At 36.1% G+C, this 19,078-nt stretch overlaps 1 protein-coding gene across 22 annotated transcripts in view; it reads right to left on the reverse strand.

The window, feature by feature from the left end:
- Nucleotides 1-19,078, reverse strand: part of Ktn1 (kinectin 1) — a 97,255-nt gene that overhangs the window by 59,242 nt on the left and 18,935 nt on the right. For 20 of the 22 annotated variants that reach the window (XM_074067919.1, XM_074067918.1, XM_074067921.1 and 17 more), the window contains 6 exons: nucleotides 18,701-18,768; nucleotides 12,711-13,257; nucleotides 8,857-8,994; nucleotides 6,433-6,603; nucleotides 5,167-5,297; nucleotides 1,154-1,270 (listed from right to left, as the gene is read on the reverse strand). In XM_074067919.1, the coding sequence (XP_073924020.1) occupies nucleotides 1,154-1,270; nucleotides 5,167-5,297; nucleotides 6,433-6,603; nucleotides 8,857-8,994; nucleotides 12,711-13,227 (1,074 nt within the window). In that variant the 5' untranslated portion in view covers nucleotides 13,228-13,257; nucleotides 18,701-18,768. The remainder of the gene's footprint in view (nucleotides 1-1,153; nucleotides 1,271-5,166; nucleotides 5,298-6,432; nucleotides 6,604-8,856; nucleotides 8,995-12,710; nucleotides 13,258-18,700; nucleotides 18,769-19,078) is intronic. The other 2 variants (XM_074067916.1, XM_074067917.1) reach the window with 1 other exon arrangement.

Raw genomic sequence — 19,078 nt, forward strand, 5'->3', positions numbered from 1 at the left:
GAGTCAAAAAGAAGACATATAAAACTATAATAAAGTGAACAATAGTAAAGAGGCATGTTTTTAGTCATCTAACAGGATGTTTCCAAGACTATTATTTACTTCAAAATCACATAAAGGATTTATATTCAAACAAGGCCACTCATTCTTTTGATGCTGGCAAGTAGCTAGATGAATGAGTCATAAACTCATTTCCCTACTACATTTAATACTAAAAAACAGAAACAAGCACTTCAGGAGGAAGGAGACCACATTTTCTACTTTAATTCTGTTCTCCCAGTCTCCATGATTTTATGGGGGTTTTTATGGGGTTTGGATGGTATGAGGGGTGGGATACGGGAGTGTTGAACTCAAGTCTTGGCACTTGCAAAGCAGGTGCTCTATCCTTGAGCCACATCTCCAGTCCATTTCACTCTGGTTATTTTGGAAATAGGGTCTTAAGAATTATTTGCCCGAGCAGGGCTTGAACCAGTATCCTCCTGATGTCAGCCTCCCAAGTAGCTAAGATTACAGGGATGAGCCTTTGGTGTCCAGCTACATGATTGTTTTTAAAAGGTTTGTTTAACTTTGTTTTTGGTTTTGTTTTAGGTTTTTTTGTTTGGGGTTGGTTTTTGTTTTTTTGTCCTCTCAGACTAAAATTTCTGGAGGTTGAAGAAGCTAATAAAATTTGTACACCCTGGGCTGAGGATGTGGCTCAAAGCATTGTACAGCACCTACCTAACAAGCACTAGGCACTAAGTTCAACCCCCAGACTTACAAAAGATTTATCATAAGACCCTCCGTAAATAAGTTACTTATAGAAATGCTTCCAAATTTACCCCATAAATTGGATTTTGACAATATCACACCAAATTTTACGCTTCTATAGAAAATAAATGTAGGTCAAGTCAATTTAAAACAAACTCCCACGCTTCCGAACAGAATGCTTCCTATACGGTGAAATTAAGATATCTAATAAGTACTGTTATTTTAAATTAATAATTGAACTATAGGCTATAATATTAAAAGAGATACTTCCTACCAAAATTCTAAAAGAAAATTACTTTTATTAGATATAAATTTATTATACAAACAAAACTGGGGAATAGGGACAACTTTTAAACCTTTCATTGCTTTGACTCATAAGTATATCCCTTGAATCTAAGAGTCTCTTCACCTGGGTTAACTGCTTACACCGATCCTTTGTAGCAGCAGCATCTTCCTTCACAGCAGCAAGCAATTTGTCCTTTTCCTGAAGCTGATGCAGAAGCGCAGTCAATTCTCCCTTACTTGACTACAAGTAAGAAATCGATACAGAATTAGTATGGGCCAATGAAAACAAATTACCTAATATCAAGTGTTCTTAAGTCAACACAGAGCTCTATGCCAAAAACTGGTGAGTGGAATAAAATTTAGAAAAGTCACTGTAACATTACATATTCTAAAATTACCAATATGATAGAAAAGTTCAGAGTAATAAAACACTGGCTTGGATCTAATGACTAGAAAGGCACACTGTATCTAAGAGAAAATTGATAGAGGGGTAATGTCAATCTATATTCAAGTAAAATTAATGTTGAACTTTAAAGAAATTGAAACCCTTGCTATTCATATAGTATAGCACCCAGTGGAAAAATCCAATAAATAATAAAATTTGTTGATTACCCAAAGAATACTTTTACTGTAAGAGTGCAATTTGACAAAAATAAGTAAAAAAGTACAAAATTCAGGCTAAGCTCAGACCTATACCCAGCAATATGAATGCTCAGAATAGTAAAACAACTTCATTAAAATTTTTCAAGGAAAACCAGGAATGTTATACCCCACCAATCTATCATCTAAGACAACAAAGAAATGTCTTGAAAATTTTGGAATATAGTTTCCACTGAGGTCTTCTTGAAGAAACACTGTAATTAACCAAAGCTGAGAGGGAAGGAAAAGGAAAAAATTAGTATATACAGTAGTTCTTCCTGTTTATTTATTTGTATATATTATGGGCCAAAACCATTAATAGTTCAAAGTTAAAAAGTAACTGAGGCAAGTATATTTAAGCATCAATGTTAAAAATTAATTGTAGTCAAGTCATTTTCTTACTAGTAATCATACTGACATCTTTTAACACTTAGTATATGGCAGGAACTGAAAGCACCTACTACCTATTATCTTATTTAATTCTCAAAGCCTGATTTTCATTCCCATTTTAAAGATGGGGAAATGGAGGCATTGAGGTTATGTAACTGATCCATAAAACTCAAAGTGGCAGAGCCCAGATTTGAATTCAAGAAACCTGACTCTACATCCCACAATCTTAATCTACACTCTACATATAAAACACAAGGGTTTTGCATCTTAAACACAGGGCCATATGAACACACCACCATAAAATCTCCTCTCTAATTCTGCAACCCCTGCAGCTTTTACTCTACTTTTCTCTTTCCAGCTAAGCTTATTCACTGCAGACACACTGTTCCCTCTCCCAGTCATTTGTCACTTTTTTACAGTCTAATCAGAAAATGAAACTACTTTCACCAAAGATAACAAACCCTCTCTAAAACATGTCACTGTTGACCTCCCACACCCCAACTCTCTCTGTCCTCTCTAAGCTTCTGGGATTCTACTATCTCCTGGTCTCTCTCCTCCTTTGGTTCCTCTTCAGTCTCCTTTGCAGTGAATTTCCTCACCCTTTAAATGCTAGTGTTTCTTAGGGCTCATTCTTGAGCTTTAGTCACTTTCTACATCCATATGTACTGGTGATAATACTAGATTCCTTCCCCAAATTGCTCCCAATGTATTTGCAACTACAAAGAAATATATATTCAATTGTGAAATGATTATATCCAATTAAATGGCACAAGGGATGCCTAAAACAACTTACTAGAATTCCACAATCCTTTATTCCCTCTTTCTCTACAACATGTTCATAAATGCCCAATTACTCAAACAATTACCCAGTTACTCAAAGACAACAGTCATTCTAGACCCTACCTAAGCCACGGTATTTATGGTCAGCAAGCCCCTAACCTCTCTTCCTATGCCAGTGCTCCTGCACCTTGCTCTGAAGTTGAAGGGGGTCTGTATTAGGTGTGAGAATCTATCTATATGTGGGACTTTGAAATCTCTTAAAGTGACCAAGACCCAATTTCTATGTCAGGAAAAGGGAGACACTCAATTTACCTAGTCTTTATCAGATATAGTAGACCTACAATAGCAGAATTTCTTCAGCAGAGAACAGAACCAGCCCATGAGAAGCCAGTAACAAGATTTTAATCCAAAGCTAAACAGCTCCAAGGAAAAGCTGAGGGGGCAGGAAGGGAGTAAGGGGCAAATAGTTTCAAAATCTTTGCCCTATATCAAATGCTATCTTCAGTGAGCCCCTAACTTCTTCCTAGGCTACTTAAAATAAAAATAAACAGTAGACTAATTTACCAACTGATCTTCAGAGATCAAAGATGCCTCAGACAATAAAATGACTACTCTTATCCCCACTCAGTTCCCAACATCTTTACTCAGAAAAGAGACTTAAACCAATTATCTTTAACTTTAAAAGGCAGTCATTTTAAACAGGTAGGTATTAATGTAGTAACTTCATCTGGAGTCTTTCCTATGCTAGAAGCTTTTCCTAATCTCCACAAATAACTAAAAACTCTTTAGATACATATTCACCCAAATATAATGAAGTGAACCAAAGGACAAATTCTTCATTCAAGAATATCAAGAAAGTTCCTTGCAGGAGAATAATCTGATTTTGCATTCAAAGCCACATAGCATTAGTAACCATACTTACGGATTGCCCTTATAAATACCCTGCTTACTGTGAGTCATCACTGGCACCACTTACAGACAGTCTAACCAATATACTATATTGTAAAATGTCATAGATTTGTCAGATGACTGTTAAAAGATATTTGAAAGTATGTACAGACTTATAATACTATTCCAAAGTTATCAGACAGCAGAAAAACAATTCACACTACAAATTCAGGTTATTTTATGAGAAAATGATATTTGAAGGGACAGACAGAAGAAAAAATTTTGTTATACATGAAGAAGCGAAGATGACCTCATATGGGTGAAATGTAGTGAGGGGATTAGATGAGGCTATAGACAGAAGTAGACATTAGCCTATTAAGGAACTGATGTTGTGCTCTAAGTACAAAAACAACAGCACGAAAGGTATTTAAAGCTGTGAGTATATAACCTAATTTATCTCTTTTTTTCTTTTTTTTGGTGGTAGTACTGGGGATTGATCAAACCCAAGGTTTTGTGCATGGTAGGCAAACACTCAACCACTGAGCCACATCCCCCAGCCCCCTAATTTATCTTTTAAATGTCACCTTGAAGTTACATGGAAAAACAGCTAAGAGGGCTAAGAGAAAAAGCAAAAATATCAACTCAAAGACTACTGCAGGTAATTAGGTGAAAGGTATTAACTCAGACTAAAGCGATCTTTATTTGAAGAAAAAAATTAAACCACTCAAGGTGTTAGAGCAGGTATGTGTACACCATGTTTTAGAATAAGGAGAATTAAGTCAACCATTTAATACTGAATACCAGACACCATATCATCTATCTTATATAAGTACCACTTAAAAATCTGTCACTTTTTCCAGTATGACAAAGTACACATGACAATATAGTGAGCTTGACCCATAAGAATAATGTTAACTCCTTGGGAATTTTTTTGTTTACTAATTTTTTATCAGCCATAGCAATGATTCTGCCATACAAATCACTTTTTTTGAATGAAAGTATTATTTATACACACTGTAAGTAGACACATTCTGAAGAACAAAGAATTTAAATTCTTTAAATATGCTATCTTCAATCACAAAAGCATTCCACATAAGCTGTCCAAAAATTATCTGACCTTGACTTTAATACTCTTAGAACAAATCAGAACAGTTTAGCCAAATGATGTTAAAGCCATAAAAATCATCTCATTTTTTTTAAGCAACTGGCTTTTGTCAAAAAAAAAAAAAAATCACATGACTAAAAAGATGCTTGACTCAGTAAGTTCATGATTAGTATGGACATATGAAATAATCTCTGAAGGCTCTCATTACATTTAAGATGTAACTGTCATTTTGGATGTTAAATACAGGAATAGACAATAATTAATTACTCTCGCAGAAGTCTTGTTTGATGAACTTCTAATTACTGCTCACAAATATGCCCAAAAATTATGCTTACCTTTTTTAAAGCATCTTTTATCACTCCAGACTTCTCCTTCAGCAGGTCTACAACACAAAGAGCCTCATCTTCAGAAAACATCATAGTTTTCAAGGACAGAAGAAAATCTTTAAATTTCACTTCAGCATTTTCTAATTAAAAAAAAAAAGGAGTTAGCATTTAGAGGCACAAGTAATAATCCAGCAAAGGTAAACATCAAGAATTTCTGGTCCAGAATCTCAAAAGCCAAGAGAAAACAGACTTATGCTTCCTCAGGTCCAACAACAATAATGCTCCAGTTGAGAGGGAAAAAATGTTTATCATCTGTACTATGCAACAATAACTTATTAACTAAAAGATTGCTCCAACTGCAGAATACTAAAATGCCAGTACACCTTAACTTGTACAAGATCATTTAAGTGTCTAGTGTGTCCTAGAATCTGCATTAGATATATTCATAATATCCCTATTTAAATTTAATAATCCTGAGATGTATATATAAACCAAATTCCAGACAAGGAAAAATAATTATAAAAATGAAATCTAATTCTACAAAGATCAAATATATACAAGCAATTCTGAATTTAAACAATGCATATATAAAACAACTCCTGCATTTACCCACCCCAATTTTCCAGGACTCCCACATTAGGTACTAACTTCATCTTCTCGAAGAAACTGGCACCCATTAGACCTAAATGAGCATAAGGCTTTTACACTTCAGCTACATAAGTTCTAAAAGGTGGTTGTGTGTATGCACAGGGTCAAGGAGGAACAGGGAAACACTCTGTACTTTCCACCTAATTTTGCTGAGAACCTAAAACTACTCTATTTTATGGGGGTGGGAGGGCACTGAGGATATAGCACAGTGGTAAAGCGCTGGCCTAGTACACATAAAGCCCTGACTTTGCTCCTCAGCACCTCAAAAGAAAGAAGAAAAGGAAGGAGGAGATAGAGAAGAAAGGGGGGAAGGAGAAAGGGAAGAAGGAAAGAAGGAAGGAAGGAAAGAGGGAGCTGTGAATTAAGCTTATAAACCTCACAGGAGATAATAGTAGAAAATAAAAAATCAGACAACAAAGTAGTTGTAGGACCTTGAGTAAGTCAAACACCAGTGTCCAGTTCTACAAAATTGAGAAGAATAGACTAAAAGACTACCAATTAAGTTTTACCGCAATGATTCTATCAGTCTTTTCCAACGCACTAACTCTATGAGAACATGCGCTTAACTCCATTAGAACTCAGAAATGTGATTTTATAATAAAACAGATTACAACTTCTATACATTACCTTTGTCAGTTTCAATCTTCAGTTTTTTAGTCCCAGATTTCTGGATCACTTCTACTTGGTCAGGTTTAATCAGATCAATAACTTCTCTCTTATCCACCACAAGATTTGAGTTAGCATTATCCATCAAAGGAATGTAAGTAGCTGCATGAATAAGGGATTCAGCTACCAAGACTGCAATTTAAGTTCAACATAATCACAATTATTGGGTTTGAAAAAAAATGGGGGGGTAATTAAACAACATGCAAGCACACCTAAATTTAATACTAAAAGCAGTTTTTCAAATCTCTAATATTAGCTTAATTTTGTTTTAAATTCCAAAATCATCATTTAACAAGTCCAAACACTCTAATTCAAAAGTACCAATATTATTTTATAGCAAATCATTTAAGTCATATAAAAATGGGTAGCATAACAGTATCTAACAGAATCTGAAACTTCTTATATATCTCTTAATTAGCTCTACTTAATTTTTCTGAGGTTTTGTCTGATTTTTTGGTTTTTGGCAATACTGAGGTTTGAACTCAAGGCCTAAGCTTGCTAGGCAGTCAATCTACCACTTGAGTCATGCCTCCAGTCCTTTTTTGCTTTAGTTATTTTTTAGATGGGGTCTCATACATTTTGCCCAGGGCCAGCCTCATACTTCAATGCCTCCTGCATAGCTAGGACTATAATGTGCACCATCACACTCAGATTTCTTTTTGAGATGGGAATCTTACTAACTTTTTCCCAAGCTGGTCTCGAACTACAATCCTACTGATCTCTACCTTCCAAGTAGCTGGGATTGCAGGATGTATCACCATGCCTGGTTCCATCTGTTTTTGAGACAAGATCTGGCCATTAAGCCCAGGTTGGCCTCCTGAGTGCTGAAGCTGAGATTATAGGTGTGCACCACCATGCCTCACAATTTTTGTGTTCTGCCATAAGAAATTAAGTTCCTCTCACATGGTAAGTACAAAATCAGTCACTGTTCCTTACAGATAGGTTCTCATTTCTAAGTTATGCACCCTGGAATTTCAATGGCACATCTTCTTACACTTCTTACAAACTTTAAGAGTAACATTAAAAGCCTCCTTATTTTGCTATTCATTTTAATGGGAAGAATTCTAATGAAAAGAACTAGAGGTGTGGATCAAGCAGTAGAGCGCATGCTTTGCAAGTATGAAGCCCAGAGTTCAAACTCAGACCCAACAACAAAAAGAACTCTAAGTCTGAACAGGAAGTCTGATATATGCATATAGATGGAAATCTCTCTATACAATCTTTTAAAAAATGGCATTTGCGCCTATGTAATTCCTCTCTTACTTAAAATTGTAACACTTCATTTTATCAAATATATTCAGGTAGTATTTCTCTCATACCTAATGTCTGATGTCATAATTTTAATGTAAATAAAATTTCATTTTTTCCCATTCCAAATTTACTATTTCCTAGCACTCACTAGTTGATATACTACTTGGAAATTACTGTTGTTTAATCTCCATAAAAAAATTTTTTTTGGTGGTACTGGGGCTTGAATTCAGGGCCTCACACTTGCTAGGCAGGTGCTCTACCACTTGAGCCACTACACCAGCCTTTTTGTGTTTGGTATTTTTAAGTTAGGGTCTCACGAACTATTTTTCCCTGGCTGGCCTTGAAAGATGATCCTCCTGAATTCTGCCTCCCATGTAGCTAGGATTATAGGCAGGAGCCACCTGAACTCAGCTAATGTCCATACATTTTATCACCAACATTCCCCAAGAAACTTCTGAAAAAATCTAAGACTGCTCTGTCACTTTTAACTAGACTGTCGTCTACACATGCAAATTTTACATAGGCAATAACAGGGAATGCAGGATAATGCTAGATCTAGCAAATGTCCTCAAGTACAATCTTAAATGATACTAAAAAGCATAAGCACTGCATGTTTTCTCTCCTATGTTGAAACTGAAAGAAAAAAAATGACCTACAATAGAAGAGGGACTTTTAGAGAAGTGGTGAGGTGTGGGGGAGTGGTACAACAGGGTGGTTAGGAAGGTGGATATGACCAAAGAACAAAATGTGTATGTGTGAAAATGTCACAGTGAAACCCATTAATGTATTCAAGTAATATACATTAATAACTATAATTTAAAAACTAAAAATTTTTTAAAATAACTATTTCAGGATTATTTTTCTTCTGTAGAGTTTATATGCTATTTTTCTCCAAAACTAAGAATGAGAATATTTACAAATGCCCTTTTTAAATTTCAGATAAATTTTTCATCACAAACTTATACGCAGCCTATCTGTCAGAGCAAGACAAAGCCACAATGCCAGGGAGAATTTTAGATTCTGTACGTTTCACATTAAACTGGGAACTAAACAGCATGTGAGGTCCCCAGAGTTCCTGTCCTAGTGTACTTCTCTACAATTAGCATTTATAAAATACATGACTATATATTTCACCATTTTCTGTCTTCTGCTTCTTTGATAAAACTTTCTTCTTTCCTGATCCACCTTCTTGTTTCGTCTCTTGATGGAAGGGTATCACTTCTTGCTTTTTTGAAGGTGCCATGAGTGTTTCCACCTTTTTCTCTTGGTCATCTTTATTGAACATAAATGGGGGAAGAATATCATAGCGAACAATGAATACATCAGAAAAGATATAATTATGAATGAGTAACTTTCAGAATGCTTTACCACTAAAATCTTCAAGACTGATATTTAACTCTCTCACCAATAACCTTTCATTGCAGCTTTCTTCCTCTGCTACATGAGCTCTTCAGTGTGCTTGCCTCTTCTTCATATTCCATTCCAGAGCCACTCCCAATGCTCCTTGGCCTACCATATAGTTAAGTTCCCTGCCACTGTAATTCCCAGCCTCCCACACTCATTTCTTTCTGCAGTGACAAAAGAATATTCTATACTTCCTTTTCTACCAATCACTTTCAAATAATTTTAAAACCTGATTTTTGACCCTCCCACTTCCATAAAAGGAGTCAAGTCCCCAGTGAACCCAAAGTCACACTGACAAATAATGCCCACTAATCTTTATTACTACACTTCAGTATTTCATTCTACTGGTCTTCACCTCTTCCATAAAACTCTCCTCCATTATGCTAAATGAAATAAGCATGTCACAAAAGGCCAAATAACGCATGACTCCACTTATATGTGGTTGCTAGGACAGCTGGTTTCACAAAGACTGAATGTGGAATGGTGGTTACCACGACATAGGGGACAGTGAAACAAGGAATTAAATGTTTAATGGGTACAGAGATTCAGCTGGGGAAGGTGGTTGATGGTGATTACACAAAAAATGAATGTAGTGAACACCAAGCATGTTCACTTAAAATTGATTAAAATGGCAAGTTTTACAGCATACCAAAAAAAAAAAAAAAAAAAGCCCAGGCATGATGGTTCACATCTGTAATTCCAGCCACGCTCAGGGTAGAGATCAAGAGCACTGAAATTCAAAGCCAGCACAGACAAAAAAAGTTAGTGAGACCCCATCTCAACCAATAGTTGAGATGGCAATAGGCATAGTGATGTGCACCTATAATCCCAGCTCCATGGGAGACTGTAGGTAAAAGGCAGCCCCAGGCAAAAATGCAAACCTCTATCTGAAAAATAACTAAGGCAAAAAAAGGGATGGAGGTATGGCTCAAGTAGTTAAGAGTCCTTTCCTAGCAAGCTCAAAGTCCTCAGTTCAAACACCAGTACCACCAATGAAAAACAAAATTCTTTCCTATCAGTTGCCTAATTCTCTTCTTACACTCCTAATATTTCTTTGCAGTCTCTGTGAACTGTTTCCACTGAATACCTCATATGCTGGTATTCTCAGATCGTCTTGCCTATACCCGTGACTTCAACTGTTACCTTTCTGCTTAAGGCTTCTCAATCACTCTGAACCCATATTACAAGCTCACCCTTCCCTACATTTACATATGCACTGCACCTAAAACACAAACTGAAAACATTCCTCTCCACTCACCCATATCCAGTCTCGCCTTAGTGCTAACACCACTTAATCAATCAGGAATTAGAAAACATTTGTCAAGAACCAGAGTAAATCCTTTAGGCTTTTGCAAGTCACTATAGATTCTTTCATAACTATTTAAATCTTCTACCACACGATGAAAGCTACTCACAGATGTATGTAAATGAATTGAGTGGCTGTGCTCAAAAAAACTTTTTATAGACACTGAAGCTTCATTCATAATTTCTGCATTTCTCAAAGTATTACCCATCTTTTGATTTTTTTTTTCTCCAACCATTTAAAATGTAAAATGTATTCTTAGCTCACAGGCCATAAAAGCCAGGAAGTAGGCCAGATATAGCTCACCAGTTGCAGTTTGCAAATCCTGACCTTATAACTTAGTAGATAACTTTGATCCTGTTTTCTCCTTTTATCTGCCACACCCCTATCTATATAACAAGCTTATGTAATTAGCTTGGTGTTGTCATTCTTACTTTATAGCCTCTCTACTTTCTATTTCTTCTGTCCCTACATCTTAACTTTAGGAAACCACAACTACTTCCTACCTAGTCTTCTGCCTGTATCAAATACTGCTACACAGGATACGTCATCACAAGTTCTGCCAAAGAAGTCTTTCTAAAATGCAAATCTGAAAATCATTAGCAATCACTAACCTAAGAAGTTCCAACTCCTGGAATGGTACACAAGAACCATCCCAAGAATCTTTGCTCCCATGTCTCATATGGGACACAGGAAATGTTTCTTCCTTTTTTTTCCTCCAATTTTCCCTCCTTTATCCTGCTATACTAAAATAAATCCTTGTTAAAACTTCAAAATAAAAAACATCATCTAGCCACTGTTGTCTTTTCAGCTTTGTTCCCTACCTCTTATTTCATGGCTCTATAATATACTGTATTCTTGTACCTCTCTCTCTGTGTCCTTATACATGATATTCTGACAATGTGGAATAAGACCCACTATTTGCTTTAATGAAACCAGTTTTAAAGACCCAGTTCAGGCACCACCTCCTCTGTGAATAAGCCCTTTACCCACCGCCCCTCACCTCCCACTCCCAGTCAAAGCCAAAATAGTTACTTTGGCTTCTGTGTTTGTTACATACTTTGTTATTTTTGTCTATACATTCACTACTTAAATCACATCCCAGCTTGCATGTCCTTCTTCCCCACTAAAACATAGTAGTTCCTCACTCTTATTTCTCTAGTACCATGCTTGATCATAGCTGGCAAGCTATATTAAAGTCCAATATAACCAATTTAACATTCCACAACTTAAGATACACAAGCAACTTTTAAGTCCTTTCATGCAAAGAAAATCATTTTCACTTCCACACGTCACTTGTCATTTTTTTAAGTCCTTTCCATTGTACAGTCATCCCTTGATATCCATAGAAGAACTGGTTCTAGAACCTCCTCCCATACTAAAATCCACAGATGCTAAAGTCTATTATATAAAAATGGCATAGTATTTACATGTAACCTATGGACTTCCTCCCAAATACTTTAAATCATCTCTAGATTACTTACAATACCTAACCCAATGTATATGCTACATAAATAGTTGCTACATGACAATTGTTTAGGAAATAGCAAAAAGAAATATGCACATGTTCAATATAGACACAAGTATTTTTCACGTATTTTCAATCCACAGATGGTTAAATCTGAGGATATGAAATCCATGGCTATGGAGGACTGACTATCTCTTCCTTGGATACTCTATCACACCTCTCCCTGACCACAAAAAAAACCTAGCTCACATTTATTCAAACTTTAAAATTAATTTCCAGCACTACATGTTCTAAGTGACCTACCTTAGAATTCCTGCATTGGTTTAGACATACCTAGGTCATCACTTTTTTAATGATTTTATGATTTAATATTTTAATGATTTGTGTCATGTCTACCTCTAACACACTATTCACCTCTAGTGCCCCAGTAGCTAGTATAATGCCATGCATAAAATAGATGTATGATAAATGTTAGCAAAATGGATCAAGGATAAGAAGCAATATTTTATCTTTTCATTTTCAATTCCTACCACACTGATTAGAACGTGTTGGTTGAAATAAATACAGAAGTTTCTAACTGCTGGTAACTATAGGTCCTTAGTGGTTTTAATAAAACCACCAAAGTCAGATTTACCAATGTCTATTAATTTATATAAATATTTATATTTGTCAAATGAAATTTAAAAAGCTACTTTATGATCATTACTAATTTCTGTTAGCAATCAATATTGGTGAAAGCAAAAACATAGTAAAAAGAACAATCTCAGTTTCAGACTCAATACAATCATGCAATAAAGTTAAAGACTACAATACCGCTTCCATTTTTAGACTTCTTCTGCCCAGGTTTCTTCTTTGAGGCAGCCGCTTCAGAGGGCGGGGTAGGCTGTTTTGTAATTGGGACAGGTTCTATTTTTTTGCTAAGAATCTTTGATGCATCAGTTTCTTTGATGACCTGCTCTTCAAGTAAAGGTTTCTGTTTCTTCTTCTTCCTTTCCCTAACATTACTTGGAGTCTCAAGCACATTCGATGGAACAGGTACGACTTGCTCATCTTCTATAGCCAAAGCATCAGATAATTTAAAATCTCGAGGTACACTCTCAGAATCAGATTCATGCAGACTCCCATTCTGAATTTCTTTCTTTTTGTTCTTCTTCTTTTCTGCCTTCTTTTTATCAGTTTTTGTGGGAATAAGCTTTTGTTCTCTTTTCTGTTTTGCAAGAACTTCATCATATAATGTTTCTTTCATAAAAAGCCAGAAGAAGAGGAAAATTACTGTAATAACTACTGAAGGAATAAGGGCTATAAAATATGTTGATTCATAGAACTCCATGGTGCTTCTGTTAATGCGAACCTATAAAACCTAAATGGAGGGAGGACAAAAAAACCTCAGTCTTACAAAAATTGAACTGACAAAAGCCCTACTTCTTGGTGGCACTCAGATCTAACCTGGGCTATAGATCTAAATCTGAAACAGATTAGTTACCTCAACCACAGACTTTGCCAGCTACAATTCAAACATACTAGAAAAGAAAAATGAGCGGTAATACAAAGTTTGTAGTACATTCTTCCAGGAGCTTAGGTGTTATTTTCCCCCTTCTTATTTATTTTTTGGTAGTGCTAGACACTAAACCCAGAAAACACTACATCTTCTGCCCCACTTTTGATACTTTATTAGTACTTACCTTTTTCCCTTTTATTGTGTAATATTGATGTATATTACTTGCCATACATGAAAATAAAGAGGTAGTAACTATTACCAGCAACAATGGCCACTAAAAATACTAAACTTTTAATGGGAAAAAAGAGGTGGAGCATTCCTTCATTTACAAAATTGAGGCCACTCAATAGCTGCTAGCATCTTCATTCCAGTTACTAACAGCCTCATGTGGTAGGATACATCAAGGATACAGAAATATAATAAAGTCAAAATGAGAATATTATGATGTGGCATTTGGCTCTAGGTATGGGAACTAGGTCATCAAATTTTTCTAAACTCACAATATGTTTGTTGACTTGATAACATGGAGACAGGTAGAAGGGTCAGAGGTTTGTTGTTTTGTTTGGTTTTGGCAGTACTGCAGTTTAAACTCAGGGCTTCGTGTTTTCTAGGCAAGCACTCTACCACTTGAGCCACGACTCCAGCCCCTTTTGCGCTGGTTATTTTGGAGATAGGATCTTGCTTTTTGCCCAGGTTGGCCTGGACCTCAAACCTCCAATTTTATACCTCCCAGGCATAGCTAGAATGACAGACATGCACCACTATGCCCAGCTTTTTTCCACTGAGATGGATTTTCACAAACTTTTTTTGGTTTTTTGGGTTTTTGTCCCCCTGGATGGCCTGGAACCACCATACTCCCAATCTCAACCTCCCTCGTAGCTTGGGATGACAGGCATACACCATGACACCCAGCTATTGGTTGAGATAGGGTCTTGTAAACTTTTTGCATGACCTGGCCTTGAATCTGACACCCCCTCCCCAATCTCAGCCTCCCAATTACCTAGGATTATGGGCACGAGTCACCTCCATCAGGCTGAAGCTCAGGTTTTGTGTTGCAAGTTGGCAAAATCACCAATGAAATTTCTCCCACATTACCAGATGGCCTTTGTAATATTAATTTTAACCTAATCACTCTAAATCATAAAAGATTCCAATATGAATGCCAGTGATAGATGGTAAACAAGATTTCTCTATCAAGTGAGCCAGGAGTAAAATAACCACAAGATAGTAAGAAATCAAGCCCAACTATTCTCAAAGCACAGTGCATACTGGTCTCTTTTAACTTTTACTCAGACATAAATCCTTCAAGAAAATAATGAAAGATAATGACGGTTTCTCAAGGAAAAAAGTGTACATACTAATATTTACAAATAATTTCAGATTTCTGGACTCCCTAGAATAAGAATGACAGCTTTCATCACTACACCACCTCTAAAGAAGTCCAAAAATTGTAATCTCACAGTATGGAGAGGGGTTGGGGGACTAATTCAGTGGCAGAACACTTACCTAACATGCAAAGGCCCCAGGTTCAATCCTTAGGAACTCACACATACACACATACACATAATTAAATCCTGTATTTCATCGAAGAGTACATTATGAATGTTAATCACCAGTTTTTAAATTCCATTTATTCATCCTCCTGTAACTACACTTGCTCATGTAAAATTCGAGCAATATCATGAGTTAATTTTGTAAATCTTTCTACTTAATATATTAATATGACAAATATTTGTTAATATAGCAAAAACATGAAATTTTTAGTGACATGTAAATCCACAGGCAATGACTAAAATTTCATTCAAACCACTTAACTAAGGACAAAACTATAAAGATAGACCACACTGTTTCTGAAGATAAAACAATGAAATGATTTCAGTGTTGAACATCTACAGAAACATTCCACTGCTGTTTAACATAATTAAGACTGTATAATACAGCAAAATGCATAACAGAAAAAAACCCCACATTTTATTTAATACTTACCCATTACATGCATAATCAGACTACACATAAAAGTGGCAATCACTACATTCTCTGCAGGGGCTGAGAGCACATTTGTTTTAGTATTGGGTGCATCTTTTCTCCTGTATTTTTCAGATGCAACCTTGTACTTCTTGCCCCAGCTGACCTCAGATGGTAATCCTCTATATTTGGGTAGTACCTATCTACAGCCTCCTGTAGCTGGGATAAGAGACACACCTGGCTTACTGATTTAGATGGGGTCTTGCTAACTTTTTGCCAGGGCTGACACTGAACCCTGATTTTCCCAATCTCTACCTCCCGAGTGGCTGGGATTACAGCTATGAGCCACCACACTCGGTCTTGGAGAACTTCTTAAATGTCTTTCACATTAAAACAGAAATTTAAGTGACCACTCTGAATGCACAATATTACTTGGTTTCGTTTCTTGTGTTTTGATTTTGAGCCCAGGTCTCACTAAGTAGCCCAGGCTAACCTCAAAGTCAGGATTCCCTCCAGCTTCACCCTCTTGAATGCTAGGATTATAGATATTCCCCACCATGCTCTACTACAATATTACCCTTCTCAAAGTAAAACCAGAAATAAAGAGTGTTGCTTATATGAAAGAAAAGTAAAGCAGTTTAATCAAAATGCCATTAAGTATAAAGTAAACATAAGAATTTTCAATACTACTGGGGAATTTCACTTGCTCTTGCTTCTACTATTATTTTCTTCAAACTACGAGCATTTAAAAATTATACACAAAAAAACTAGTATTATGTATTTTTCTGTACTTCAATTGATAAAATTTTATCAGATGGATGATTCAAAAAAGGCATGAGAGAAAAAAATAAAATTTCGAGACTGAATTCTGAACAAACTGAAAGTTACTCTTTATCCATTGACATACATCAAACAGCATACAATCATCCAATCAAGCAGGCATATTTGCCAAAATCATATATCAACTAATTGAGGAAAACATAGTTTTCCACCTGAAAATGCATAATTTCCTAAAACTTACAATGACGTCTGGACAACTAATAACTGCACTTTTAAAAGATATGCAAGCTTCCATGTTAGCCTGCAAGAGCTTTATTCAATGCACAATGTAGTTCAATGCACGGCTATTACTTGAGTAGCTTTGAAACCTAAGCTGAAGGTTTTTATTTTAGGTTTTTTATAAAAATAGTGTTCCTGAGTTTAAAAAACCTGTAATCTGATCACACTGAATCCAAACACCCCAATATTTTACCGTTTCCTATCCTTTAAGTCCACATTGACATTTTGCTGCTTTTTAAAAAAAGGCAAGTTAATATTTTTTTAAGGAAAATGATGCATTTACAGTCCATTATTGATGGCCAAGTATCATTTAATCAAATTTCCATTCCACAACAGAATGATATACAATATTTTATGAATTCCTGCAAAATTAAAGATTGGGCATTAGACTGGCAGAGTGGCTCAAGTGGTAGAGTGCCTACCAAGCAAGCTTCAGGCCCTGAGTTCAAATCCCAGTACCGCCCAAAAAAAAAAAAAAAAGATGAGTCATTGTGTAGTTGCTAACTTTCAAAAAAAAAATAGGCATGTTATACTCCAGATATATCCTTAGGAAAAGTAAATTATTTTAAGATTGGTTAATAGGCCAGGCATAGTAGTTCACACCTACAATCCCAGCTACTTGGGAGGTGATCAGTAGGATCGTTGTTCAAGGCCAGCCCAGGCAAAAAGTTAGCAAGCTCTCAATCAATAAGCTAGGCATGGTGGTACATGCCTGTGATCCCACTGTGGGAGGCCTCAGGTAGATCAAGGTATGACGCTGGCCCCAGGCAAAAACAAAAATCCACTGGTGAATAATATTTTAATAATGCACTGACGGAGAAGTTAAGAATCTCAGTTTTGGTACCAATTCTGCCTTCACTCAAGGTATTCCTAAAAATTGGTATCCACGGATTACTTCTTATGTTCCTTTATGGTCTAAACTGTTTGCATGATCTAGGAAATACCAAGCCAAAAAATTCAAGTAGTCCCAAGTTGGTGGTGCCCAGAGTGCATGTGGCAAAAGCAAAAGCATGTCATCTTTGGGGGAATCCTCCCTCAAGCCAATCTCCTCAAACTTATCAAAGATTGTTACCCAGATATGAGCCTACAACCCAAAATCAAAAAATGTGATAAGCCATCCTGGGCAAGAGGCAGCAAAAAACAAGTTAAAAAATTTAATCCCTCAACTAAAGATACTGGAATCAACAGATACAGGTTACAAATACATGAGGAAGTTAAGAAGGAACTGGAAAAATGAGCAAAGAAGGGGAAGAGAGGGCAGGAAGGGAAAGGACCAACTATTAACATACAGCATATGAAGGGGTAATATTAACAATACTGGTAAGCAGGAAAGAGAAACAGAACAGAAACAGGAAAGTGGATAGTGATTTCAATTTTAATTAAAATGGTCAGGGAGGATTTCATTTGGAACAAAATGACATTTGAATAAACACATGAAATAAAGACACACCATCATCTATACATACTGAATAGCAGAGTATGAAGGAGAGCAAGCACAAAGATTCTAAGACAGGAATATACCTGTCATATATGAACAAGGACCATGTGGTTCACATAGATTGAACAGGAGGAAAAGCATAAGAGGTTAAGGAGATGTGAAAGTGGAGTGTTTAACACATCATGTAGTGCCTTGCAGGCTACTTAGTGAAAGGACTACAGCAGTACTACCAATAATATGGGAAGCGAGTAGAAAGGAAAAAGTAAGAACAGGAAAACTGTTAGGAGACTATTGAAATATCTATAGTTGATTAGAACACGTTTATTAGCAGTGAGGTAATAAGAAGTGGTCAGATTCAGAGTTAAGATGATTTGCTAACAGATTGGATGTGAAATATGACAAAACAAGCAAAGAGAAAAACAACTCAAAGCTTTTAGACTAAGTCAAAAATAATGGAGTTGCCCTTTATGAGACAGGAAAAATGCGGGAAGGGTATGGTTTGGGGCTGAAGATCAGGTGTAAGGTTAAGGTAGGGAGATGTCCACTAGGGTGGAGATCTAAGTTTGGAAGTATTCAGCATATGGATTGTTATTTAAAACCATTAGCTTGTAAACAATCACCAAGGGAATGGGTATAAATAGAGATCAGGTCCCAAGACTGAACCACTGGGCAATTCAACACCAGGAAGATAAAAAAAACTGTCAAAGGAGAGTAAGGAAAGGTAGAGAAAAAACTAGTAGCATGTTTTCCTGGATGTTAAATAAAGTGCAACAAAGAGAAGAAGTGAATCAACTTTGTCAAATGGTGCTGTTAAGTAAAATACAATGAAAACCTTAAACTGACCTGAATGTGGCAACATGCTCTTTACTGGTGACTGACAAAAAAAGCAGTATAGTTGTGGTGATCAAAACCTGAAATGAATTCAAAAGACAGAATTTCAACAGGTATGGCCAACTCTTCAGAGTAATTTTCCTATGAAGAGACGTGAACAACTGAGATGAAAGCTGGAGGGAATATGAGGTTGAGAATTTGGTTTTAAAGATGGGAGATATTAGAGCATAATAACATGTTGACAAAAATGACCCAGTAGAAAAGTAAACACTAAGGATACATACAAGAGAGTAAGAGTGTTTTTATTTTCTAGCAGCAAGAGAGAACATAATTTGATGCACAAATACGGACATTGGCTAGTAGAGTTCATCTACAGAAATATAAGGAAGA

The sequence above is a fragment of the Castor canadensis genome, chromosome 3 (assembly GCF_047511655.1).
Source record: "Castor canadensis chromosome 3, mCasCan1.hap1v2, whole genome shotgun sequence".
Taxonomy (NCBI): Eukaryota; Metazoa; Chordata; class Mammalia; order Rodentia; family Castoridae; genus Castor; species Castor canadensis.